This window comes from Mustela putorius, unplaced genomic scaffold, assembly GCF_011764305.1.
Source record: "Mustela putorius furo isolate JIRA1106 unplaced genomic scaffold, ASM1176430v1.1 tig00003983_pilon_pilon_pilon, whole genome shotgun sequence".
Classification (NCBI taxonomy): Eukaryota; Metazoa; Chordata; class Mammalia; order Carnivora; family Mustelidae; genus Mustela; species Mustela putorius.
In genome coordinates this window covers 13,792,204-13,819,341 of record NW_025422123.1, presented here as the reverse complement: position 1 = coordinate 13,819,341, position 27,138 = coordinate 13,792,204, and the positions used below count along the sequence as shown (strand labels likewise).

At 37.0% G+C, this 27,138-nt stretch overlaps 1 protein-coding gene across 2 annotated transcripts in view; it reads right to left on the bottom strand.

Annotated features, from left to right (window-relative positions):
• LOC101674167 (CD2 associated protein) overlaps positions 1 to 27,138 on the bottom strand; it is a 134,940-nt gene that overhangs the window by 91,729 nt on the left and 16,073 nt on the right. Inside the window, exons 1-2 of one of the 2 annotated variants that reach the window (XM_045071254.1) lie at positions 15,989 to 16,061; positions 14,578 to 14,738 (exon numbers count right to left, since the gene is read on the bottom strand). In XM_045071254.1, coding sequence (XP_044927189.1) covers positions 14,578 to 14,738; positions 15,989 to 16,046 — 219 coding nt within the window. In that variant the 5' untranslated portion in view covers positions 16,047 to 16,061. Of the gene's footprint in view, positions 1 to 14,577; positions 14,739 to 15,988; positions 16,062 to 27,138 lie in introns of those variants that run through there. The other variant, XM_045071255.1, reaches the window with a different exon arrangement.

Genomic DNA, 27,138 nt, shown 5'->3' with positions numbered 1-27,138 from the left:
CAAAGGGAATGTATTCCTTACCTACTCTGCACCCTTCTGGATTTTTCTGGCAAAACCACCTCAGAGATACTATCCTAGAACACCTGAATTAAAGTATTAAATGCCATTTTCGATCTCCCACAACTCATTTTTTTCCCCAAAGCACTCATGACTACCAAAATTATTCATCCATTTTTTCATGTTTGTCTCCTCCCACCATTAGAAAATAAACTCATCAAGAGAAGGGAATTTACCTGTTTTATACACCATTGTGTCCCTAGCATCTATAAAAAGTCCTAACACAGGACTGTAACCAGGACTGTAAGAGTCCTGTAAAGAACCTCAGTAAGTATTTGAACAAATGAATAAATGGCGAACAGTAAAGAATAAAACAATGGAGAGGCACGGTATGGGGAGGATCTGACACAGTATTGCCACGGATTTTACTAAAACATAGCTCAATAAAAAGTGCCTGGGAAATCTGGTTTCTTTTTCCTTTTTTTTTTTTAAGATGTATTTATTTCAGAGACAGAGAGAGAACGAGAGCAGGCACAAGCCCACAAGTGGAAGAAGGAGCAGGTAGAGGGAGAGAATCTCAAGCTGACTCCCCACAGAGCAGGGAGCCCAAAGTGGGACTCAATCTCAGGATCATGACCTGTGCCGAAACCAAGAGTCAGCCTCTTAACCCACTGAGCCAGCCAGGAGACCTGAAAATCTGGTTTCTTATCAGGGATACTAAAGAGTATCATTATTAAAAAGAACTGAAAACCCTGCTTTGACTCCAAGAAGAGACATGTGGTTGATGAAAACTACAAGCTTCAAAGACAGCTTACAGAGAAGTATCCCTTACTGGGGGCTAAAGTTGTTAATCTTACTTGTAATAAAGAAAGCTCTTATTTTACTTATATTTAACATAACTCACTACTTGGACTACATGAAACTTTGTACAAAAGCATGTATTGTGTTATGCCACCCCTGAGATTTTAAATGTTGTTACTATGGTGTAAGCTATCCTATTCTTACTGATACATTGGGCCTTCTACTTTCCTTATTAAACCTTGTTTTCAGCATCATTTCTAGGGATAGGGGTAATAAAAAACATGAATAAAACTGATTCCATTTTACAAAGTTACCTACAGACAATTTTACGTGAGCATTGCAAGTCCTGCTTCGTTTTCCAAATATCTCATTATTTATATGTCTTCTGCATGTTCCTATTCCATCTCTGGTCCTTGCAACACCCTCACATCAAATCTCAAGTTTAGTCTTTGGGGGGGGTGGATTTGTTTTCATAAAATTGCATTTTGAGGAAGCAGTCTGAATTTTCTTCAATGGTCAATTCTGAAAGTTACGAAAGGCATTTAATATTGTAATTCTAACATCTTTCAATTATGCTGATGCTACTGGAGAATTTCAATGTCTAAGAATCATTCGACTTTGTCTTTAGAGTCTTAAAACTACAGAATGTTAAAAAATGATCACATTTCTCCAATAACCAGCATATACTATATAAAATATATTTCTTATGTAAAAACAGGCTGACATTTGCCTATCACAGAGCTACCAACTACCAAGTCCTTAGTACACCAACTACTACCACCATGACTCTGGCCGTAAATGACAAATTTATCCTAACTTTCAAAGATGTCAGAATAAAGTAAGAAAATGTATGGGAACCTGCTGAGTCTTAACACAAATAAAAGGTATTGTGCTTATTAACTATCCCATTGCTTCCATTCTCATTGTACAGCTCTGATCTCCATTACTATACTTTATAGCCTCAACTCTCTCCTCTTTTATAAAACCTTTCCTTAGCACTAAGATTAATCCATTAAAACATTCTATCTTCCCTCTCCTGTCTCTAATAACTCTGATTTCCCTAATACATTTTAAATAGACTTAATACCTTTACAGGATACTCAAAATGCATCGTACCACTGGCATTAATACATACTTTTGGTCTTAAATCCCATTATACACAACCACCCCATAGAAAACTTTCATTCAACCAAAGTAGTCCATTATTTTTACCACAAAACACTTTGCACCTTTGCCAGACACAGAGCACACAAATTATACATCAAACTTCCTATCTTTAAAGGCCAAGTCAAATGTTACTTTCAACATCTTTTCTGAAAAATTTTCCCAAGACCCTTTAGGACCCATCATCTTTACCACATACCTGACATTCAGCCAAAAAGGCACTGCAATTTATCCTTCTGTTTTCATGCTGTTATCCCCCCACAATAAATTAAGTTGTGGAAACTCTTCTCACCACACCCCAAAATACTTCAGACAATCACTAAGCATTTGTTTAATGCAGGAGTGTTTACTTTGTTTCATCTCAATTACAAAGACCCAAAGTGCCAAATATCAACAAGTCACAAACTTCTTCCCAATTTTGTCTCAATTCTCAAACATTAGAAACCTGTGAGGAAAGAGTACTCTTCAGTATTTTTTTAATGTGGAAAAAATTTAATTACTGCCTAAATCACACCTGTACCAAAAGTAAATCGAGATTGATAAAAGACTTACACTGAAAAATCAAAACTTAAAACTAATGAACAGATTATCTTTAAAATCTCCCTGCTCCCAAGTTATACTTAGACAAGCCACAAAGAGCACTTATTAAAGAGAAAAGACACATAAACAGAAGGAAGACAATGGACTAGCAGTCAAAATACAGAATTCATAGTATTCGCAATAAGAAGTACTACAATGAGAAGAAAGAACACAATAAAAATGGACATAAATATAAGAACACAAGCAAGACACAAGAAAAGAAATTTAAATGACCAATAAATGTGAAAAGATGCATAACTTCTCTCATAATGACAAAAATGAAACACAGAAAAGTGGATATTATTATAGATCTGTATTAGAAAAAAGAAAATCTGATAGTATCAAATGTTTATAAGAAATGGGAGAAAGAAATTCTTTTATAGTACTGGTAGGAATTTATAAATTGGTGTAATTATTGAGAAATCAGCCAATGTCTAATACTCTAATACAGCTGAATATATGCAGAACCTAGATGCAGCAAATTCTCAACTATGTATATAACCTACCAAAGGGTATTTGGCATTGTTTTCAATAGCTATAAAATAAAAAATGGTCCTATTTTACCTCATAAAATGTGATAAAGACCCAGAATGGAATATTATAGGACTGTGCAATCTCTACTATGAAATTACATGTACATTCCTAAACATCTGACCTTCTGGGGGGAAAAGAAACTCATACAAACCAGAGGAATCAAGATGGTGGAGAAGTAACAAGCTGAGATGACATCAGGCTGCAGGAGATCAGCTAGATAGTTTATCAAACCATTCCAAACACCTACAAATCCAACAGGAAATCAAAGAGAAGAGAAGCAGCAATTCTAGAAACAGAAAATCAACCACTTTCTGAAAGGTAGGACCTGTGGAGAAGTGAATCTGAAGTGATGGGAAAACAGACCACAGGGGGAGGCTCCCTGTGGCTCCCAGCAAGTGGTAGAGAAACGGAGCACAAAATCAGAACTTTTAAAAGTCTGCTCCACTGAGGGACATTGCTCCAGAGGCTAAGATGGGATGAAGCCCATGTGGGGACAGAGTGGTGTCAGGTCCTCTGGGGTCACAGAAAGAGCGAGACAGCTGAGTGTTGCAGAGTTCGTAGGTATTAGAGCGGGAAAACTGGCTACAGAGACGGAGCCAGGGAGTGAGCTCTCAACACGTGGTTACCTTAAACTATGATCCGTGGCACAGTCAAGCCACTGCTCTTTGACCAGGGACCCCACAAGATCAGGGAGACGCCCCTGGAAGAATGTAGGGATCTGTGGGGTTTGGAGACTCCAGGCAGGGCTGTGTGCCCGAAACAGAGATGCTTAATCACAGGCTGGGTGAGCTTGGAGTGTGGCCGGAGGCCAGGGAGACAGGAGTGACTGGCCGCTTTTACGGATGGCGCACTGAGGAGTGGGGCCCCAATCTCTTGGCTCCTCCAGGCCAGATACTGGGAGGCCGACATTTTTCACTCCCATCCTCCGTAACTCTATCGAAAATGTTCAGGGAACAAAAGCTCCCAAAAGCAAACCCAAGCGGATTACATGGCCCAGCTCCTGGTAAGGGCAGTGCAATTCGCCCTCCGGCAAAGACACTTGAGAATCACTACAACAGGCCCCTCCCCCAGAAGATCAATAAGAAATCCAGCCAGGACCAAGCTGACTTACCAAGGAGAACAGCAAAATTCCAGAGGAGGAGAAAGCAAAGAATGGAATTCATGGCTTTCTCCCCATGATTCTTTAGTCTTGCAAAGTTAATTTTTTTTAATGTTACTTTTTTCTTATGCTAAATTTTTAAAAATTTTTCTCTTTCCTCTAGTTTTTTAACTAGTTGATCTTAACAATACCTTTCATTAAAAAAATTTTTGAACGTTCATTATTATAGTAATATCTTATCCTTCATTGTATCTAACGTTATTTCTTGTATACACATAGGGTTTTTTTCTTCTAAAGAAATCTGGGATATAACTTCTTCTAATAGATGAGAATATACCCTAAATCTAGCACAGGGCTTTGTTCTAGTCTCCAGTCTGAGCAAATTCTCTCCACTTTCTTTTTCTTTAGTCTCTCAACCAACCTATCTTATCAACCTCTTTTTTAGATTTTTTTTAAAATTTTCATCTTTATAGTCATATTCCATCCCTTCATCATTTTTACCCTTATTTTGTGTATATATATGTTTCTCATTCTTTAAAATTTTAGGAGGTAGTATCTTCTAAGAGACCAAAATACTCCCAAAATTAAGTGGGTGACTCTGTTCTATTCACCAATCTAATATACATATTTCCTTTTATATATATATTTTTTCTTTCTTTCATTCTTTATTTTTTTCCCCTGAACTTCTTTTTACCGCTTTCTTCCCCCCACAATTTGGGGTCTCTCCTAATTCACTTAAAGCACATTTTCCTGGGCTCTTTGCCACCCTTTTAGTATTTTATCCTCTCCTTCATATATTCTTATCTGGATAAAATGACAAGGTGGAAAAACTCACCACAAAAAACGAACAAGAGGCAGTAACGACGGCTAGGGACTTAATCAATACGGACATTGGTAATATGTCAGATCTAGAGTTCAGAATAATGATTCTCAAGGTGTTAGCTGGGCTCGAAAAAGTCATGGAAGATATTTGAGAAACACTGTCTGGAGAAATAAAAGCCCTTTATGGAGAAATAAAAGAACTAAAATCTAACCATGCTGAAACCAAAAAAGCTATTAATTAGGCGCAATCAAAAACGGAGGCTCTCCCTGCTAGGATAAATGAGGCAGAAGAGAGAATTAGTGATATGGAAGACCAAATGACAGAGAATAAAGAAGCTGAACAAAAGAGAGGCAAACAACTACTGAATCATGAGGGGAGAATCTGCAATATAAGTGATACCATAAGACGAAACAATTTTAGAATAATTGGGATTCCAGAAGAAGAAGAAAGAGAGAGGAGAGCAGAGGGTATATTTGAAAGAATTATTGTAGAGAATCTCCCTAATATGGCAAAGGGAACACGCATCAAAATCCAGGAGGTGCAGAGAACACCCCTCAAAATCAGTAAGAACAGGTCCACATCCCATCATCTAATAGTAAAATTTACAAGTCGTAGTGACAAAGAGAAAATCCTGAAAGCAGCCTGGGACAAGAAGCCTGTAACATGCAATGGTAAAAATATTAGATTGGCAGCAGACTTATCCACAGAGACCAGGCAGGCCAGAAAGAACTGGCATGATATATTCAGAGCACTAAATGATAAAAACATGCAGCCAAGAATACTACATCCAGCTAGGCTATTATTAAAAATAGAAGGAGAGATAAAAAGTTTCCAGGCAAACAAAAACTAAAAGAATTTGTAAACACCAAACCAGCTCTACAGGAAATATTGAAAGGAGTCCTCTAAGCAAAGAGAGATTCTAAAAGTAGTAGACCAGAAAGGAACAAAGACAATACACAGTAATAGTCACCTTACAGGCAATACAATGGCACTAAATTCATGTCTCTCAATAGTTACCCTGAATGTAAATGGGCTAAATGCCCCCAATCAAAAGACACAGGGTATCAGAATGGATAAAAAAACAAAACCCATCAATATGCTGTCTACAAGAAACTTGATTTTAGACCCAAAGACACCTCCAGATTTAAAGTGAGGGCATGGAAAACAATTTACCATGCAAATGGACATCAGAAGAAAACCGGGGTGCCAAACCTTATATCAGATCAATTAGATTTTAAGCCAAAGACTATAATAAGAGATGAGGAAGGACACTGTATCATACTCAAAGGGCCTGTCCAACAAGAGGATCTAACAATTTTAAATATCTATGCCCCTAACACGGGAGCAGCCTACTACATAAACCAATTAATAAAAAAATCAAAGAAACACATAAACAATAATACAATAATAGGAGGGGACTTTAACACTCCCTCACTGAAATGGACAGATCATCCAAGCAAAAGATCAACAAGGAAAAAAGGCCTTAAATGATGCACTGAACCAGATGGACATCACAGATATATTCAAAACATTCCAACGCAAAGCAACAGATACATATTCTTCTCTAGTGCACATGGAACATTCTCCAGAATAGATCATATCCTGGGTCACAAATCAGGTCTCAACTGGTACCAAAAGACTGGGATCATTCCCTGCATATTTTCAGGCCACAATGCTCGGAAGCTAGAACTCAATCACAAGAGGAAATTTGGAAAGAACCCAAATACATGGAGACTAAAGAGCATCCTTTTAAAGAATGAATGGGTCAACCAGGAAATTAAAGAAGAATTGAAAAAATTCATGGAAAAAAAAATGATAATGAAAACACAATGGTTCAAAATGAAAACACAATGGTTCAAAATTGGGACACAGCAAAGGCAGTCCTGAGAGGAAAATATATAGCAATACAAGCCTTTCTCAAGAAACAGGAAAGGTCTCAAGTACACAACCTAACCCTACACCTAAAGGAGCTAGAGAAAGAACAACAAAGAAAGCTTAAACCCAGCAGGAGAAGAGAAATAATGAAGATCAGAGCAGAAATCAATGAAATAGAAACCAAAAAAACAACAGAACAAATCAACGAAACTAGGAGCTGATTCTTTGAAAGAATTAATAAGATTAATAAACCCCTAGCCAGGCTGATCAAAAAGAAAAGAGAAAGCACCCGAATAAATAAAATCATGAATGAAAGAGGAGAGATCACAACCAACACCAAAGAAATAAAAACCATTATAAGAAGATATTATGAGCAACTATACGCCAGCAAATTTGACAATCTGGAAGAAATGGATGCATTCCTAGAGACATAAAAACTACCACAACTGAACCAGGAGGAAACAGAAAACCTGAACAGACCCAAAACCAGTAAGGAGATTGAATAAGTCATCAAAAATCACCCAACAAACAAGAACCCAGGGCCAGACGGCTTCCCAGGGGAATTCTAACAAACATTTAAACAAGAATTAAATCCCATTCTCCTGAAACTGTTCCAAAAAATAGAAATGGAAGGAAAACTTCCAAACTCATTTTATGAGGCCAGCATCACCTTGATCCCAAAACCAGACAAGGATCCCATCAAAAGAGAGAGCTATAGACCAATATCCTTGATGAACACAGATGCGAAAATTCTCACCAAAATACTAGCCGATAGGATTCAACAGTACATTAAAAGGATTATTCACCCTACCAAGTGGGATTTATTCCAAGGCTGCAAGACTGGTTCAACAACTGCAAATCAATCAATGTGATACAACACATTAATAAAAGAAAGAACAAGAACCATATGATACTCTAACAGATGCTGAAAAAGCATTTGACAAAGTACAGCATCCTTTCCTGATCAAAACTCTTCAAAGTGTAGGGAGAGAGGGCACATACCTCAATATCATCAAAGCCATCTATGAAAAAACCCACCGTGAATATCATTCTCAATGGGGGAAAAACTGAGAGCTTCTCCGCTAAGGTCAGGAAAATGGCAGGGATGTCCATTATCACCACTATTTTCAACATAGTACTAGAAGTCCTAGACTCAGCAATCAGACAATAAAAAGAAATTAAAGACATCCAAATCGGCAAAGAAGTTGTCAAACTCTACCTCTTTGCAGATGATATGATACCTTATGTGGAAAACCCAAAAGACTGCACTCCCAAAACTGCTAGAACTTGTACAGGAATTCAGTAAAGTGTCAGGATATAAAATCAATGCACAGAAATCAACTGCATTTCTTTACACCAACAACAAAACAGAAGAAAGAGAAATTAAGGAGTCAATCCCATTTATAACTGCACCCAAAACCGTAAGATACCTAGGAATAAACCTAACCAAAGAGGCAAAGAATCTATACTCAGAAAACTATAAAGTACTCATGAAAGAAATTGAGGAAGACACAAAAAAAGGGAAAAATGTTCCATGCTCATGGATTGGAAGAACAAATATTGTGAAAATGTCTATGCTACCTATCTAAAGCAATCTACACATTTAATGCAATCCCTATCAAAATCCCATTCATTTTTTTTCAAAGAAATGGAGCAAATAATCCTAAAATTTATACAGAACCAGAAAAGACCCTGAATAGCCAAAGCAATGTTGAAAAAGAAAGCCAAAGTTGGTGGCACCACAATTCCAGACTTCAAGCTCTATTACAAAGCTGTCATCATCAAGATAGTATGATACTGGCACAAAAACAGACACAGAGATCGCCCAGAAATAGACCCTCATCTCTATGGTCAACTAATCTTTGACAAAGCAGGAAAGAATGTCTAGTAGAAAAAAGACAGTCTCTTCAACACATGGTGTTGGGAAACTGGACAGCCACATGCAGAAGAATGCAACTGGATCATTTCCTTATATCACACTCAAAATGGATGAAAGACCTCAATGTGAGACAGGAATCCATCAAAATCCTTGAGGAGAACACAGGCAGCAACATCTTTAACCTCAGCCACAGCAACTTCTTCCTAGAAACATCGCCAAAGGCAAGGGAAGCAAGGGCAAAAATGAACTCTGGGGATTTCATCAAGACCAAAAGCTTTTGCACAGCAAAGGAAACAGTCAACAAAACCAAAAGACAACTGAGAAAATGGGAGAAGATATTTGCAAACGAAATATCAGATAAAGGGCTATTATCCAAAATCTATAAAGAACTTATCAAACTCAACACCCAAAGAACAAATAATCCAATGAGGAAATGGGCAGAGGACATGAACAGACATTTCTGCAAAGACAGACAAATGGCCAACAAACACGAGAAAGTGCTCTACATCACTCGGCATTAGGGAAATACAAATCAAAACCACAATGAGATACCACCTCACAGCAGTCAGAATGGCTAAAATTAACAAGTCAGGAAATGACAGATGCTGGCAAGGATGCAGAGAAAAGGGGAACCCTCCTACAACGTTGTTGGGAATGCAACCTGGTGCAACCACTCTGGAAAACAGCATGGAGGTTCCTCAAAAGTTGAAAACAGAGCTACCCTATGACCCAACAATTGCACTACGGGGTATTTACCTAAAGATACAAATGTAGTGATCCAAAGGGGCACGTGCACCTGAATGTTTATAGCAGCAATGTCCACAAAAGCCAAACTATGGAAAGAACCTAGATGTCCATCAACTGATGAATGGATAAAGAAGATGTGGTATATATATATACAATGGAATACTATGCAGCCATCAAAAGAAATGAAATCCTGCCACTTGCGAGGACATGTATGGAACTAGAGGGTATTATGCTTAGCGAAATAAGTCAACTGGAGAAAGACAATTATCATATGATCTCCCTGATATGAGAAGTTGAGAGGCAACATGAGGGGTCTGGGGGGTAGGAAAAGAATAAATGAAACAAGATGGGATCAGGAGGGAGACAAACCATAAGAGACTCAATCTCACAAAACAAATTGAGGGTTGCCGGCGGGGAGGGAGGTAGGGAGGGGGGTGGGGTTATGGACATTGGGGAAGGTATGTGCTATGGTGAGTGCTGTGAAGTATGTAAACTTGGCAATTCACAGACCTGTACCCCTGGGGCTAATAATACATTATATGTTAATAAAAAAATTTAAAAATTATTTTAAAAAATCATACACACCAGACTACTACTGATTATGTGAAAACTAAATCAAATACTAAAAACACCAGTCATTATGCAAAGGGAAAAAAAAGTGTAGGGTTCAGAACATACCAATTTAGACCTATGCAACTTTGGAACCTGAGCACTAAAAATGAAAATAAAAGTAACAATAACTGAAACCATAGAAAATGGATAATAAGTGGGTAAAGACTGCCCAAGAAGATGACAGATGGATTCCTCTGCAGCTATTAAAAACATATAAAAACAATAAAGTAGAAAGGTTGGTTTACAGATATTAAGATAATGCAGAGAAAAGAGGAGGTAAGCACCAGGAGCTAAAAGATGGAACTTCTTACGCTAGGACTGTCAACTTTGAGGAAAATACCCAGGTACAGATGAGACGATCACCTTAACAAAGTGGGGGAGGTTTCACTTAGGGGTGCCTGGGTGGCTCAGTTGGTTAGGCATCTGACTCTTGGTTTCAGCTCGGCTCATAATCTCAGGGTCCTGAGATCAAGCCCCGTGCCAGCTCGATGCTCAGCCTTGAGTCTGCTGATCCCTCTCTACTTCTCCCCTAGCATGCTGGCACAAGTAAGGTCTCTGCCTCTCTCTCTCTTCCTCCCTCTGGAATAAACAAAATCTCAAGGAAAAAAAAAAAAGGTTTCAATTAAAACCTAAAAGAACTCCTGTTTACCCAACCAGCCAAGATGAGAGCCTTTCCCGTTCTTACTGAAATTATAATTCTACACTCTTTATCACAGCTCCTTTTACCTAGAAATTAAACTAACACAACTTTCCCATTGTCCTGACATCATTCCTCTACTTACCATTTTTTAAAGATTTATTTATTTATTTGAGAGGGAGAGCATGCATACAAGCACGTATGCAAGTAGGGGAAGGGGCAGAGGTAAAACTCTTCAAGCCAACTCCTTGCTGAGTGCAGAGCCTCACCTGGGACTGGATCCCACAACCCATGAGATAATAACCAGAGGAGAAACCAACAGTCAGACACTCAACCAACTGAGCCACCCAGATGCTCCCATTTACCAATCATTTATGAGTTAACTACATGGTGTCATAAAAATATGTTGTAGCCAAAGTGACTATGTAATGTATCACAATGAAACACATATTAAGTTTTAAAAAGTTGCAACCTGATTATTATGCCAATGTCTGAATCACACAAAATACTATTTGTTTATGCATAGGTAAATATGTATAAATATGTATTACAGGGATACATATAATTTCAGAATATGGAGTTTGGGAGGAGAGGGAAATAATAAGGAGGTAACAAAACTCAATTTTACCTATAATGTTCTATTAGAAAGCAACACTCTAAAGCAAAAATGCCAAAATTACAACATTCTATACATAAGTTCGTGGATCCCTGCTCTATATAGTCTTTGAAAATATTTTTTAAGTCATATAAAGATGAATAACAGTGCAAAGGAACAATGAAATGAACAGTCTGTCAGAAAACAAATTTAGTGTCCATGAAGGTTTTTTTCAATAAGCTACAAAAATTATTTGACTTTTCTATCCATCTTCCAGCTCAACTGGAATGCTCTTCAGTACAGCTATCTGAAATAACAACAGGGGTGTGTTTTAGAGGAAGCCAAGTTAGTTCTACAATCCACTCCATAGTCTTACGTATACAAAATAACCTAAGTACCTTAATGTAACAGTATATTAAGCATAAAAGGCTTATTTTCAAGGAGATAGTGAATTATAAATTCTAACTCTTCCTTAAATCTTCATATACACAGCTGAAAGTAATAAAGCCAACTTTTTGTCTATCACTATTGATTGCCTGTGGTTAATTTTTTCAATAAAAATTTTACTCTTCTGTTCCCCTAATGTTATATCTTACATAACCATATTACAGTCGTCAAAACTAAGAAATTAACACTAATATATCACTACTACTAACTAAACCATTGACTTTATAAAGAACTCATCAGTTTTTTCATTAATATCTATTTTTTTGTTCCAGAATCCAATCCAGGATACCACAATGCATTTGAACATCATGTCTCCTTAGGCTCCTCTAGCCAACATCGCTATCTCAATCTTCCCTTGGGTTTGATGATCTTGAAATTTTTTTTCAGCCCTGGTCAAGTATTTTGTAGAGTGTCTCAGATTTGGGTTTGTCTTACTGTTTAATCTCATGCTTAGACTGAGATTATGGTCTTGTGGATAAGAATAAATACCACAGAGATGAAGGAGATACAGAATATCAACCTAATATATCTCTGCTTATGTTAGCTTTGATCACTTGATTATGGTAGTACATGCCAGCTTTCTCCACTGTAAAGTTACTATTTTCCTCTTCCATCTATTTTTTAGTCCAGCTCATTCCTGAGCAATGCTTTTGAGGGGAGGGGAGGAGAGGAGATGAAGGGTAAGGGAGTATCTACAAATATTTGAAGTAATTCTGTTAGATTTCTCCCTTCTCCCCATTTATTTATTAATTCAACCATTTATCTTTATCAACCATTTATCTGAACTTATATATATTTATGTTTCACTTTGGGTAATAATCAAATACTAGACTATTTTATTGCCTAAATTGTTCTAGTTCTGGACACTGGAAGCTCTTTTAGATTGGCCCCTATGCTGTTTTGACATGAGCCATCATTCTGTGGAGTTTTTTGAGCACTTCCTTACTTTCTGGTACTAGAGAAACTCCAGAGTCCATCATGTATTTTCCTTAGCACAGCCCTAGAACAGTTGTTTGTCTAAGGAGCCTTCCTTCCTTATATTGGAGAATAATATTTAAAAACCAAAATCCAGACACCGGGTATAGTCATTGCTACTGGTGTGTCCCTGTTTCTAGGCTATCTCAGTGGACAGCTGAGAAATACATGTATGTGTATTATCACAAGTATTAATACACAAATTTATAAATATATCGTTATATATTAGTACATATTTTAAACTAAACATGAGTTCATACTGCTGTCTCCAATTCTAATTTGGTACCTGGTAGTTACTTTTTATTCCCAGATTATGCTTCCCTCTATTATCTAGTATTCTCAAACTGCATCCTCTGTTCTCAGGCAATTCATTGAAGTCAAGGTCTAATATTAGTTGTACTGAAACAGGAAAGTAACATGTATTTCAAAATGGAGTCCTGTGATAGGTCATCTTCACTACTGAGAACACAATTAAGAGAACTATATAAAAACTTTTAACTTTTTTTTTTTAACTAACGTTCTATTATTTCAGTATGTTATCTCTGAAAAGGCACTTTCCTTTTAAAAAAAGAGAGAGAAATGAAATGAGACGTCAATGCAATGGCTTCCTATATACTATCAATATATCATTTTAAGAATAAAAAAAAAAACAGAGAAATTATGTGGCTTGACCTATAGCATACCACCAGGAAAGGACAGAGCTGGAACTTGACTGTGCTTTAATCCATTTATTCTACTCCAGTTTCTAAGGAATCTGCATTACATTCCATTTTAGGTTATAAGAAATAAGTCGGTTTATAAAACAAGAAGTAAAAAATTAAAGTGACCTTCTCCTATAAGTTCAAGTCCCTCTTACAGTTTTTCTTAGTTGTTTCAAGAGATAAAATATAGTTAGGTAAGTGCAGTTAGTTCACTTCTGAAATCTATTACAGTATTACAGTATGAGTTCATATTTAAAGGTAAAACCATAATTAAAATAAACAAATTATTCAGAGAACAAATGTTTACTAAATATCCACATTATGCAGGTGGGTAAGATGAACAAACAAATGAGACACATTCTAGCCTTCCCAGAAGAACTCATAATTATAATCTAATGAGGCCAGTGATACAGCTAGAAATAAGAAAACTAATATAGGAAATAAGACAATTATAAGTGAAGTAGAAATATATAGGTATTCTTTATATTTTTCCTTCTCTAAACTACTGAGAACTTTGTTTGCAAATGATTTAAGAATCTTGATTGTTTTCTGGCAGAGGTGACAGAATATTTACTAAAAAAGGAATGTTTGGTGGTTAATGAGTAAACTGTTACTTTGATAAATATATATTGCAATGCTGAGGAATCTAAGATATCTGTGAAGAGTCTGCAAAAGTAACAATATACAATTAGACTTGAGTCAACTACCCTGGATTGCAGTTCAAATTCTAGATCTTCTTGGCTGTCAACACCAGATAAACCATGTAACCTCTCATCTATATGTCGCCATATTTAAAATGGAGTTATCATCTGCCCTACTTATAAGACTTGTACATGAGAATGTACACAGCAAAACTACTTTGTAAATAAAAGAGTGCTACCCAAATGCAAAGTACCATTTATTTTTCTAAAAAGAGAGACAGATAGATACATACATACACATATAAACACACATACCTACAGTGTAGTGTTATTACCCACCAAGATACCACGTAGATGTGGAGTAAAAAATTTACCTTTTTTAGGTATACAAATACATGTATAAAATACACGTATTTCTTAATGATTAAATCCTATGAACTAACAGCCAGAAATTTAAGTGAGAGTACTTACCTTAACAAAATTATCAGGAAACATTCCTCTTCTCCCATTTAATTCTCCTTCTAGCCATCCTTCCTCTTGCAGTTTTTTCACATTCCTGATGATTTCACCAACTCGAATAGTTAATTCATCATCATGCACAGCATCATAATCATACTCCACAATATAGTCAACTAAAAAAAGAAAAATAAATGTCTAAAAATTCATGAAATAAAATTAACCATTATTAATAAACTTAAAACTAAGAAGCCTGTTTAACAACAATATTACAAAGACATTATCAAGGTTTACTTCAATGATTTTAAGTATTTGGCTACACTTGCAAATTTCTTGACTGCCTTAGTATAAAACACAGTACAAATTTTCAGTAGAAGCCTCAATACAATATATAATTCATGTCATCAGTAGTTCTTATGGTCGGATGTATATATAGTTATTGACAGATAATCTCTATAGTGGTCCCTATGATCCCCATCTCTTGATATTCATGGCTTTGTGCAACTCCCTCTCCTTCACAGGGGACATGACTTATGGCTGACTTTCAACAGACTATGACAAAGAAGATACACTGTATTTGACTATATAACATTATAATGTCCATCTTGCTCAAAAACTCTCACACTTGTCTTTGAAGATGTAAGCGGCTTTGCTGTAAGCTGGCCTATCAAGAAACTGATGAAGGTCTATGAATGACAGCCAGCAAAAAACTGAGGGCATCAGTCCAACAGCCCACAGAGAACTAAATGATGCCAACCACCATATAACCTTGGAAGAAGATCCTTCCCCAGCTGATAGCCCAGATCTAGCCAACACTTCACTGCAGCCTTGTACAGTACCCAGTTAGTCACACCCAGACATACTAAATCAAAATAACTGTGAGATAATAAAATGTGCGTTGTTTTAAGCTGCTGAGCTTATGGCAATATTATTACTACATAAGAGAAAATGAATACATCCTGAAGTAAAGATTAGTAAGGATCTATTTTACCACCTTTAAGTACAGAATTTTAGATTATAGGATATCATATATGCATACTATTAATATTTTACAGGGCTCAATACAAGAAAAGCAGTAACAGATCCTATTCAAGATGGGAGACTAGCCATCCATGGCAGACTAGCCATACCTCCAATTCTTCTTCTCTTTCTCCTATAATTTTTAAAGAAGAATACACACATACATGCATGCACGCACGTGCACACACACACACACACACACAGAGCTATAACCAAAATAAAGGGAAAAAAATTATGGGCAGCCATTGTTGATTGCCAAACCAACAGCCATTCCTACACAGACTCCCCACCTCCTTCTTCCTTTCTTATTGAACCCTGATTTTGTTCAGGTATTTTGAGATCATGTACTTTTACAAATGTGACTTTCCTCATTCCAAAAGAGAGTTAAATCTTTTCTAGTCCAGACCTGGGCTTTTCAAATAATGATGTATAATCATGTCATCTTGTTGACTTGCAGAAGTCATCTTATTCAATCTTGCTTAAAAGTGTACTCTGAAAAGGCCCTGGATATCTAATGCTGCTGGTCAAAGAGGAAATGATCTAAAGACAATTTATTTACTAAACACAATTTATTTATAATAATTTCACACACACAAACACACATGCACGCACAGACTGGTTTTCAAATACACATGTGATGGATGGATTCTACCAAAAGATACGAGCAAGGTTTCAGGGAAAGTTTTATCCAATCTTAAAAACCAAACAGAAGGAAAAAAATGTCTTCCTATAGACCTTAGATATTCCTCTGTAAGAATGTAATGCCCCAAACTGCTATAACTATTTAAGACAAGAAAAAGATGAAGAGATTGTCTCAATCCCTTCTTAAAACAAGAAAAAGATTACAATGGAAGAGAAGAAAGATGAAAATGACCTAGATCTTTGCTAGATTCATCAAACTGCTATATTAAGCAATCCCTGAGTTACAATACTATTAGTTTTCTTGTTACAGAAGTAGTTTTTTCTTAACTTTTTTTTTTTTTAAGATTTATTTATTTTAGAGAGAGAGAGAAAACACACACATGAGCAGGAGGGTCAGAGAGAGAGGGAGAGAGAATGTGAAGCAGACTCCACACTGAGCACAGAGCCCAATTTGGGGCTCGATCTCACAACCCTAAGATCAGGACCTGAGCTGAAACCAGAGTCAGACACCTAACTGACTACACCACCCAAAGGCCCCAGTTTTTTTCTTAACTTTTAAGTAATCTTTAGACAGAATTTCTACATATGGCTGAAAATCCCTACCTAAGAAGAAAGCCAAAACCAAAATTTTCCAGTTTATGAAAATGGATCTATAACTAATAAAGCCAGGAATAGAAAGCCCAGAGAATTTTAGGAAACTGTAAGATACCAAATTGCTCTGCAGAATCCCCACAGAAGCTAGAAATTCAAAAAAGGAGGGCTTATGGGAAATGCAAAACTGAAAATAGGGGAATTATCTCTACATGGAAGAGCAAACACTCACTATCAACCACAATAGTTCCAAGACAATAAAGCTAAATAGACAGGAATTTTTCTCTGACCGCCAAAAATTAAAGGGTTAATCTCTACCCCACCCTCAGACTACTCTCCCCACCCCCACACACACACACAGTTTGTGGAAACTAGTAAAGCTCCTATGGATGAGTGTTGGTTTCTTAGAGAAATGACTACTGATTTCCAGAATTTAGAGGTTTCCACACCAATGTGCAGCTCCCTGCCTGATAAGTGTAAAATAAAACACTAAGTCCTACCTATATAGTGTATATAGTGTCCCCAGCTTACTATTCATTCATAAATATGAATAGACTATCATGAATAAACCATAATAAAATGAAAAATTACTCCTGGATGAAACATACACCCACCTTCCCCCTTTTACCATCCAAAACAAATGAGTCCTAAAGCCATTTAGGTGTAGAAGAGCACAGAGGGAGAAAGGGTGAAGAAGTTGGAGGTGGGGGGGGGGGGGAGGTCTGATGTAAGAAGTTAAAGACCAAGAAGAATAAAAGAGGTATCCAAAATTGGGATGGGGGTAAAGGCAGGAGTCCAGCTATCAGAGTCAGAGCACATCCACATATGGGGGTTTCTCTAGTACATCATATCAGCATTCTAAAGCAAGGTGAGGAGGGCATCCATGTAGGGGCAACCTGACATGGTGTATCAGACCCCAAGCACAGTGGAGAGGGCATCCAAGCTGAGGGGTAGCTTGCTAAGGAATATCAAAGGCCAAATGTGTTGGGGGTGGGTGGCAGATTTCCATGAAGTTATAGAAGGGTAAAGGCAACCTAAAATGAGGACTAATAGCTCAAAGAAAAGGTGAAGAGTAACAGCTGAGATGGAAGACTAGCTACATCCACGGGATTGATCAAATAAGTAAAAATACTAAGGATAATGGAAGCCAAATTTCACTGTGTCAGAGAAGGGAGTTGCACACAAAGGAGAAAAAGCTAGATTCAATAATGTGATACTAAATGAGAAGTATCACCATGAACTAACAGTTTTCAGTACATAGATATACACACACATACCAGCTCTGTCCACTGAAAGGGCCTGAAACTAGCAACACTCTAATGGCAATCAGCAAACCTAATACTGAGATCTTAAAAACACCACTTTCTACTAAAAGAACTAGGAATCCCTTGGAAGACAGGCAATTCCACCACTAAGGCAGGAAAAGTACAAGATAAGCCTGGGACACAAAAATGCGCCACAAAGCAAGGAAGTTAAAAAAAGATAAGGTGATGGCAAAGGACAGAAAGAAGTGATACAAAAAGGCTCCTACTATCCAAATCAGGACAATTTGAGCATCAAAATGAACAATGAGAGTAAAAGAATATATATCTCACTGAATAATGTAAGAAATCATGACTCCATGCATGTACAAATAAATGTTATTTTTTTAATTCTATGGTTGGATTGTGATTAAGCATAAGACCTGGCTTGTAGAAAATACACACTAAAATATTCAGGAGTGAGGTGCCACCTGGGTGGCTCAGTAGGTTAAGCTTCTGCCTTTGGCTCGGGTCATGATCTCAGGGTCCTGGGATCAAACACTGCATTGGGCTCTCTGCTCAGCATTGGGCTCCAGAGAGCCCGCTTCCCTCTCTCTCTCTGCCTGCCTCTCTGCCTACTTGTGATCTCTCTCTGTCAAATAAATTTTAAAAATCTTTAAAAATAAATGAATGAATGAACCAATGAATGCATAAATAAATAAATAAAATATTCAGGACAAAAATTATCAGTCAGGAAAAATGTCTTTGTATTGTACTTCTGTACTTATTTCTACAATGTACTACTTCAAAATAAACATTGTAACTATGTACAAATTTGTATTCTCAAGAGATACAATAAAGTTCATAAAATCAGAATGATATAAAAAAAGAGAGAGAGAGAAAATAAGAAGGGTTGAGAAACCTATATTTTCCAGGATGCCTAGGTGGCTCAGTCAGTTAAGCATCTGCCTTCCCCTTGGGTTATGATTCCAGGGTCCTGGGATGCAGCCCTGCATCAGGCTCTCCCTGCTCATCAGGGGCCTTCTTCTCCCCTCCCTCTGCTGCTCCCCCTGCTTATACTCTCTCTCTCCCCCACCCCACCCCATCAAGTAAATAAATAAATAAAATCTTTTTTAAAAATCTGTCTCTTCCAACATGTCTCATTAACTTTTTTTTTCTTTTGAAGAGGTGGAGACAAATCCAGGAAATTTTTCCAGAAAAAGTAAAGCAAAAAGATATAAAGGAAATATAAAAGAAAGATGATCAATCCAGACAACTCAAAATCCAATTAAAAGTTCTAGAAAAAAAAAGATAGAGAAAATAGAGAATTGACAAATAGCAAAAGAAAATACTCCAAAGCTAAATGAAACAATTTTCAAATGCAGAGAGGTCTATGAAAATCTATGAAAGAGGTCTATGAAAAGTATAATAACAAAAAAGTAAGTACTCACATCTAGATGAAATTTAACAAAGAAATACTTCCCTCAAAGCTCTCTGAAAAGAAACAGAGTTCATCTACAATAGAGAGAATCATCAAAAGACTTCTCATCTAGGACACCAGATTCTACTGGAGAAAGAAAAAGGCAAGGCCACTTAAGTATTAAAGGAAAATGAATTCCACACTCAGCCAAATCAGCAGGCTAGTACAGGGTGTAACATTTTCACACAGGCAAGGAAAAGGAAATTAACTCCTACATATGACCTTACATGTTACCCAGTAAAATAAAAAATATGAAACAAAAGAGAAGACATGAAATGCAAGAAATAGTGGAGCCAATCTCAGAGAGTAAGTAAAGTGCTAAAATGGCAAATGTGCAACAAATCTAAGGAACAGTGTAGAGTAAGCAGGAGATAAAAAGTTCTAGAAGGTATTTGGGGGCAAGGAATGAGGAATAGACTGTTCTTTAATCAACTTTAGATTTTTAAAAGCTAATAATACATGTGGTGATCACTAGCATAGTAAGAGTATAAAATGCCAAACAAAAAATACTGGACTTGCAGTTTCAGCTCCAATATGTGAAAAAATTAGAAGCTGTCACTCCCTACAACAAGAAAAAAGCTAAACTGAAAGTCACTGACTTTCCCTGGACCCATCAGAAAAATGAAGATACAAGGCAAACTGCCAGCTCAAGATACAGAGATAGACATATCCAGGATATCAAAGCCAAGAACTACTACATCACCTCAAATACAAACAAGTGGAACCATTCCCGGGGCTGTCGTAACAATCACAAACTAGGTGACTTAAAGCAGGAAAACTTTATTCTTTCACTCTATAATTCTGAAGGCCAGAGTAGAAAATCAAAGTATCAGCAGGACTGGGTCCTCCTGAAGGCTCAGAGAAAGAACTGCTTCACATTCTGCCTTGGCTTCCAGAGGCTGCCAGAAATCTCTGGCATTCCTTAGTTTGCATAATTCCAACCTCTGCCTCCATCTGCACATGACCTTGCCCTTCTGTGTGTCTCAAATCTCCCTCCCCTTACTCTTTTTTTTTTTTTTTTTTTTAAGATTTTACTTATTTGTCAGAAAGAGAGAGCAGAAGCAAGGAGAGCTTGAGGCAGAATAGGCAGAGGGAGAAGCAGGGTTCCTGCTGAGCAAGGAGCCCAATGTGGGACTGGATCCCAGGGCTCCCAGATCATGACCTAAGCAGAAGGCAGAGGAGCCAGCCAGGAATCCCTTTCTCCCCTTACTCTCAGTAAGAATACCGCTCACTGGATTTGTGGTCAGTCCTAAATCCAGGACGGTATTATCTCTTAAGATACTTGATTACATATGCAAAGACTTCATTTCCAAATAGCACCAAATTCATCTATACCAAGGCTTAGAACTTGAACATACCATTTCAGTGGCAGAAAGTTAAGCCACTGCAAACACCTAAACGGTACTTTTGATGAACTACTAGAGGCTGAACGTGGAATAGCATCACAGTTGGAAACTTCTGGGAACCACAGTCTCAGGAGAGTCATCCGCTGTTATGGTTTTATTTCCAGGAACCCCACAAGATTCTCAGAGTTAAGAACCCATAAAAATCTCCTTGTGCTTCTCACAAGGAGAAGGTAAAAGAGGTCACCCTAAAGTAAGGAGAAAACAGAGCATTCACCATAACAAAGACTTAATCTCCACAGAAAAGACTTTACCAGGCCATATCCCAAATGCAGAAAGGTATGGGATTCTCTGATTCCAGTCACCACTTCCCCTTCTCTCAGACTAGTCAAGATTACAGTCCCATAACACAAACCCACTAAAAGTTTGAGATTTAATTATAAGATTATAGGAGGCTTCATCTCTCCTACTCCTTTCCACCACACAAGTGAGGTTCCAGTATAATAAAGGCTAATCACTGCTAAAAAAAGTTTTGCATGGTATAGATACCATCTGAGGAAGAGTTCTTAGGAAAACCCAAAGACAGCCAGGAAGACAAAAGGACTCTAAAGAACTGTGAAGCGTCTGGCACCTATACTTAGAGCAAATATTAAACACAATACAACTCTTGGACAGACGAATATAAAATCTCACACTCAGTATCTGTTTATCTGAGTTCCTATTCCCTAATACATAGTGTCAACTTTCAACAAAAAACTATACATCATGCTTTTAAAAGGCAAGGAAAAACACAAAGACAAAGGAAGCATCAGACCCAGACTCAAATATAATACATATTTTGGAATCAGACAGGGAATTTAAAATAATTATGATTAATATGTTAAAAGCAGTAATGGGGGGAAAAAAAGACAACAACAAGAGCAGATGAGTAAGGTAAGCAGACGGAAACTCTAAAATCAAAAGGAAGTGAAAGAAATAAATACTAACTAAATAAAGTTATATATAATGAAATAAAGGATGCCCCGGTGGCAGGTCACTGCCCCCAGGAAATGATGGGTAATGCTGAAAGTGGGCACCACAGCAAAGGTGGTATCTCAGAGGGGATCCTCAATGGCAGCACCTCAGAAGGAGGTTCCAGGCATGGTAGGATGCATTGGCAGCAGCTACTGAGATGCTGACCAGTTGGCTGGTGACCTAAACTGAAGGGACAAGTGGCATGCTCGGCATGCACAGTCCTGAGGCCTTGCCTCAGTTTTCTAAACTTCGGGCTCCCTTCCGCCAGACCCTTATGCCCAGTATCAACAACTTTTTCAACCCTCTCCTCCGCCATCTCCTGGAGCTTCGTGTGGGGCAATGAACAGAAACTTCCAGCACTGATACAGCCCTGAGGGGTTGAACAACAAGGTACCTGGTGACCAGGAGGAAGGAACTGTGGCAGGAAAAGGGGGAAGGGACTGGGCAAAGGGGTGCGAGCTCTCTGACCTATACCCACCTCCTCTCTCTGCCATGGCCTATTCTGAGGAAGCAGCTCTCCTAAGAACCAGGGCCTTGGAGGTGTCCTGGTAATTACTACTGGAAGTAGCCACTGGGCCTTAAAGAAAGTGGTCAGCTTTACCTGGGAATCAATATGCACAGCACACTGGCAAAAATGCTCCCAGGGCTCCTGAGGGTTCCACAGCAAGGGCAATAAGCGAAGGAGCAATCCTTACACCTGCTCAAAGATGACATTCAAATAAACAAGAGCTTTTCTATCAGAAGTTGCATATGTTGCATATACTGTTTGAGTTAACGGATGGCTTCAGACTTAAGACCAACAAAACTAAAAGAACAACACTGAATGAACTGAGTATGCTTCAACTCACTGTGAGGTAATTTGTCGAATCAGTATATTGTGATAAATCAAAAATGATCAGTGCTGGCATCTTCCATACTCCTCCTCCAAGTGATAATCTAGATTTTGATCCAGAAAGGGATGAATTTGAGGCCTCTTGGCTTCACATACAATTGGTGTCAGAGTTCTTAAGATATTTGGAGAGTTCTGGTTTGGAGAGCACTGGAAAGTGATGTATGGGCCAGAAATTTGTAAGATAGTTTCTGACCTTTTCTTTTTTTAAAAGATTTTATTTATTTATTTGACAGAGAGAGAGAGAGAGAGTGAAGCGGGCCTGCCGCCAAGCAGAGAGCCCAATGAAGGGCTCCATCCTGGGACCCTGGGACCATGACCTGACCCAAAGGCAGACGCTCAACGACTAAGCCACCAGTTGCACCAGTTTCTGACCGTTTCAACAGTGAAGGTACCTCGGAGAACATGAACACCTGAAGACTGTTCTGCACTGAATTAATAGGAAATTTCTTGGATTAAGGAATTCATTAAAAAACAAATTACCGACACTTTCCTCATGTTTATATATGAAACATTTCCAAGGGGCTGCTGAACTCCTTGAAATATTAGTAAGTTTTATCAGTGGCTCTATGCCATACCACTGAAAGCAGAACATAAATAATTTCTAATGAAGGCTTTTATTCTTATGCATACTGCAAAAGGATTGGCTTTGTCTCATCCTCAGCTAGTCTACTGTGCTGAATAGCCAATAGAGAAAGATACAACACTAACATAACAAGTGATCACAGGACTGCTAAAATTTTGGCCAAAAACATGCAGTCTGAAAGAGGAGATGCTTTCAGAAGTGAGAAATCTTAGATATTACTGAACCACACAATTCCAAAGAACTTTTTTTTTAAATATTTTATTTATTTATTTGACAGAGAGAGATCACAAGAAGACGGAGAGGCAGGCAGAGAGAGAGAGAAAGGGAAGCAGGCTCCCTCCGAGCAGAAAGCCCGACGCGGAACCCAATCCCAGGACCCTGAGATCATGACCCGAGCCGAAGGCAGCGGCCTAACCCACTGAGCCACCCAGGAGCCCCTCCAAAGAAATTTTTAAGGAGAAATCCAGGTGTGTATCCAGTTCTCAATTTTAGCTTGGAAAAAGGGTACCGTACACTTCTGGAATAATGAATATATCCTTAATTTGAGGAGAATATTAATAAAATCAATAAAAACAATTATATTTGGCAGTTTATAAAAAAAAGGAAGATAACAATGAACTTCTAAAATCAGTATCATACACCAAACAACACACCTGGGAAGCTCAGATAATACAAAGTAGGAAAATGTAAGAAAAGTCTACACCTAAGCATACACTACTCACACTGCAGAAAACAAAACACAGAAATTCTTGAAAGAAGCCAAAGGGAAAAAATCACCTTACATATAGAAGAACAAGCCTAAGAATTACAACAGACCTCTCTTCAGAACACTTAAGAGAGGGGAGTAAACTATTCAAAGTACTGAAAGAAAAAAACTACCAACTTAGAATTCTAAGAGAGGAAAGTTTACAAAGATAACAGGTCAACCTTAAGAAATAAGAAAATTTTCAAATAAATAATCTAACTTTATATCTAAAGGAACTAGAAAAAATACATACAAAGCTCAAAGTTAAAAGGAGAAAGAATAAAAATCACACAGAAATAAATGGTATAGAGATTTTTTAAAAAATAGAAATGATCAATAAAACCAAGAGCTGCTTTTTGAAAAGATAAATTAAATTGATAAAACTCTAGTCAGATTCATCAAGGAAAAAAGATAGAACTTAAATAAATAAAATCAGAAATCAAAGAAGTTAACAACTAAGACTACAGAAAAGCAAAGGATTATTAAAATACTACTATGGAAAATTACATGCCAACAAATTTGCCAAACTAAAAGATATGGATAAATTCTTAGAAATATACAATCTTCCAAAACTGAATCAGGAGGAAAAAGAAAATCTGAAAGGACTGATGACCAGGAATGAAATTAAACAAACAAAAGGCCAGGACCAGATGCCTTCCCAGTTGAATTCTACCAAACACTTAAAGAGTTAGTACCTTTTCTTCTCAAACTATTCCAAAAAACAGAGGAAGGAAAGAGTCCAAATTTTATTCTACAAGGCCAGCATTACCCTAATAATTGAACCAGTAATATACAAAAAAAAAGGAAACTACAGACCAATTATCTCTGATGGACAGAGATGAAGATATCCTCAACAAAATATTAGCAAACTGCATTCAAAAATACATTAAAAGAATCATTCACTGCTATCAAATAGAATCTTATTCCAGAGATGCAAGCATGATTCATATCCACAAATCAATCAACATGATATATCACGTTAACAAAATAAAGGATAACACCCATATGATCAACTTAATAGACGCAGAAAAAGAATCTGATAAAATTCAACTTCCATACATGATAAAAACTCTCATCAAAGTGGACTTAGAGGGAACACACCTCAACATAATCAGGGCTATACATAATGAACCTATAGCTAATGTCATACTCATTGGTGAAAAACTGAAGATTTTCCTTTAAGATTAGGAACCCACCCCCCAAAAAAAGGATCAGTAACAAGACAAGGATGGCTACTCTTGCCATTTTTATTCAAAACAGTACTAGAAATCCTAGCCAGAGCAAACAGACAAGAAAAAGTAATAAAAGTATCTAAATTGGTAAGAAAGAAGTAAAACTGTCAGTATTTCCAAATGACATGGCCCTGTATTTAGAAAAGCCTAAAGACTCCACCAGAAGATCTGAGAATAAATGAAGTTATAGTAAAGTTGCAGAACACAAAATGAACACCCAGAAATTGGTTGTATTTCTGTATACTAATAACAAAATAACAGAATAAAATACCTAGGAATAAACTTAACCAAGGAGGTAAAAACCTATACTGTGAAAATTATAAGACACTGAAGAAAGAAAATGAAGACACAAATGGAAAGTTACACCACGCTCACAGAATAATTAATATTGTTAAAATGTCCATATTACTCAAAGCAACCTAAAAATTCAATGCAATCCCTATCAAAATACTAAAAGTATTTTCCACAGAACTAGAACAAATAATCCCAGCACCTGCATGAAACCACAAAAGACAATGAATAGCCAAAACAATCTTGACAAAGAAAAGCAAAGCCGGGGGGGGTTGACAATCCCAGATTTCAAGATATACTACAAAATCATAATAATCAAAACAGTGTTATTCACACAAAAACAGACATTCTGATCAATGAAACAGGATTGAGAACCTAGAAATAAACCACACTTATATGATGAATTAATGTAAAACAAAAGAAGAATGTACAATGTGGAAAAGACAGTTTCTTCAATAAATAGTGTTGGGAAAACTGGACTGCTACATGCAAAAGAATAAAACTGTTGGACCACTTTATTACACTAAGTAGAAAAATAACTCAAAATGGATTAAACACCTAAACGTGAGACCTGAAGCCATAATATTACTTTAAAAAAAAAAAAAAGGCTGTAGTCTTTGACATTGGCCTTAACAACACATTTATGGATATGTCTACTCAGGTAAGGGAAATAAAAACAAAAATAAATTATGCGGACTACACTAAAATAAAAAGCTTTTGCACAGCAAAGGAAACCATCAAAAAATGATATAGTTTAGAAAAACACAATGAAATTTCAAATGATTAAAGAGTATATATTATATACATTATATAGAATATGTTGTATGTGTGTATATATACATATATATATATATATATATATTCATAGTTAGAGACCAAACTAAATGTAAAGTACAAACCAAATCTGTAAAATACAAACCAAATCTGTAAAATACATCTACTTTTTAGGACCTGAAATATATCAAAATAACTTTACTCTGTACAACTTTACAGGTCTTTTCCTCCTCCTTTATTCTGTGTTTTCTAAACTGCCTAAAATGATCAGTTTAACAATCAAAGATAATACTAATGTTGGTAATTCATAATATGCTGTACTTACAGAATGTTAGTGTGGCAGAACCCCAATTACGCAAGTGCTCCTTATGGTAATGTCACTCTTTTCCAGCTAGGAGTCATTCCAAGGCGATACAAGAGGGTATCTGATATCATGCCCCACAGTATACATCAAAACCTTTCACACCCAGAAGTAGAGCTAGTTAGAGCCAAACTGGGATATGTTTCAAACCTAAAGGAATCATTAAAAAGCCGTAAGTCCCAACCACCCTACTCTAATAAATTCTCCTACAATTTAGTTACCAAGACTAAACTCAATACAAAAAGGTTAATCCCAATCTTCAACATCACTTCACTGTCTTAGAAACCACAAGTTCTACAGTATACATCATATGGAACAAGAAATGTTCCTGACTTACAAATGCACTGTTTTTTAAGTTCTTGTCTAT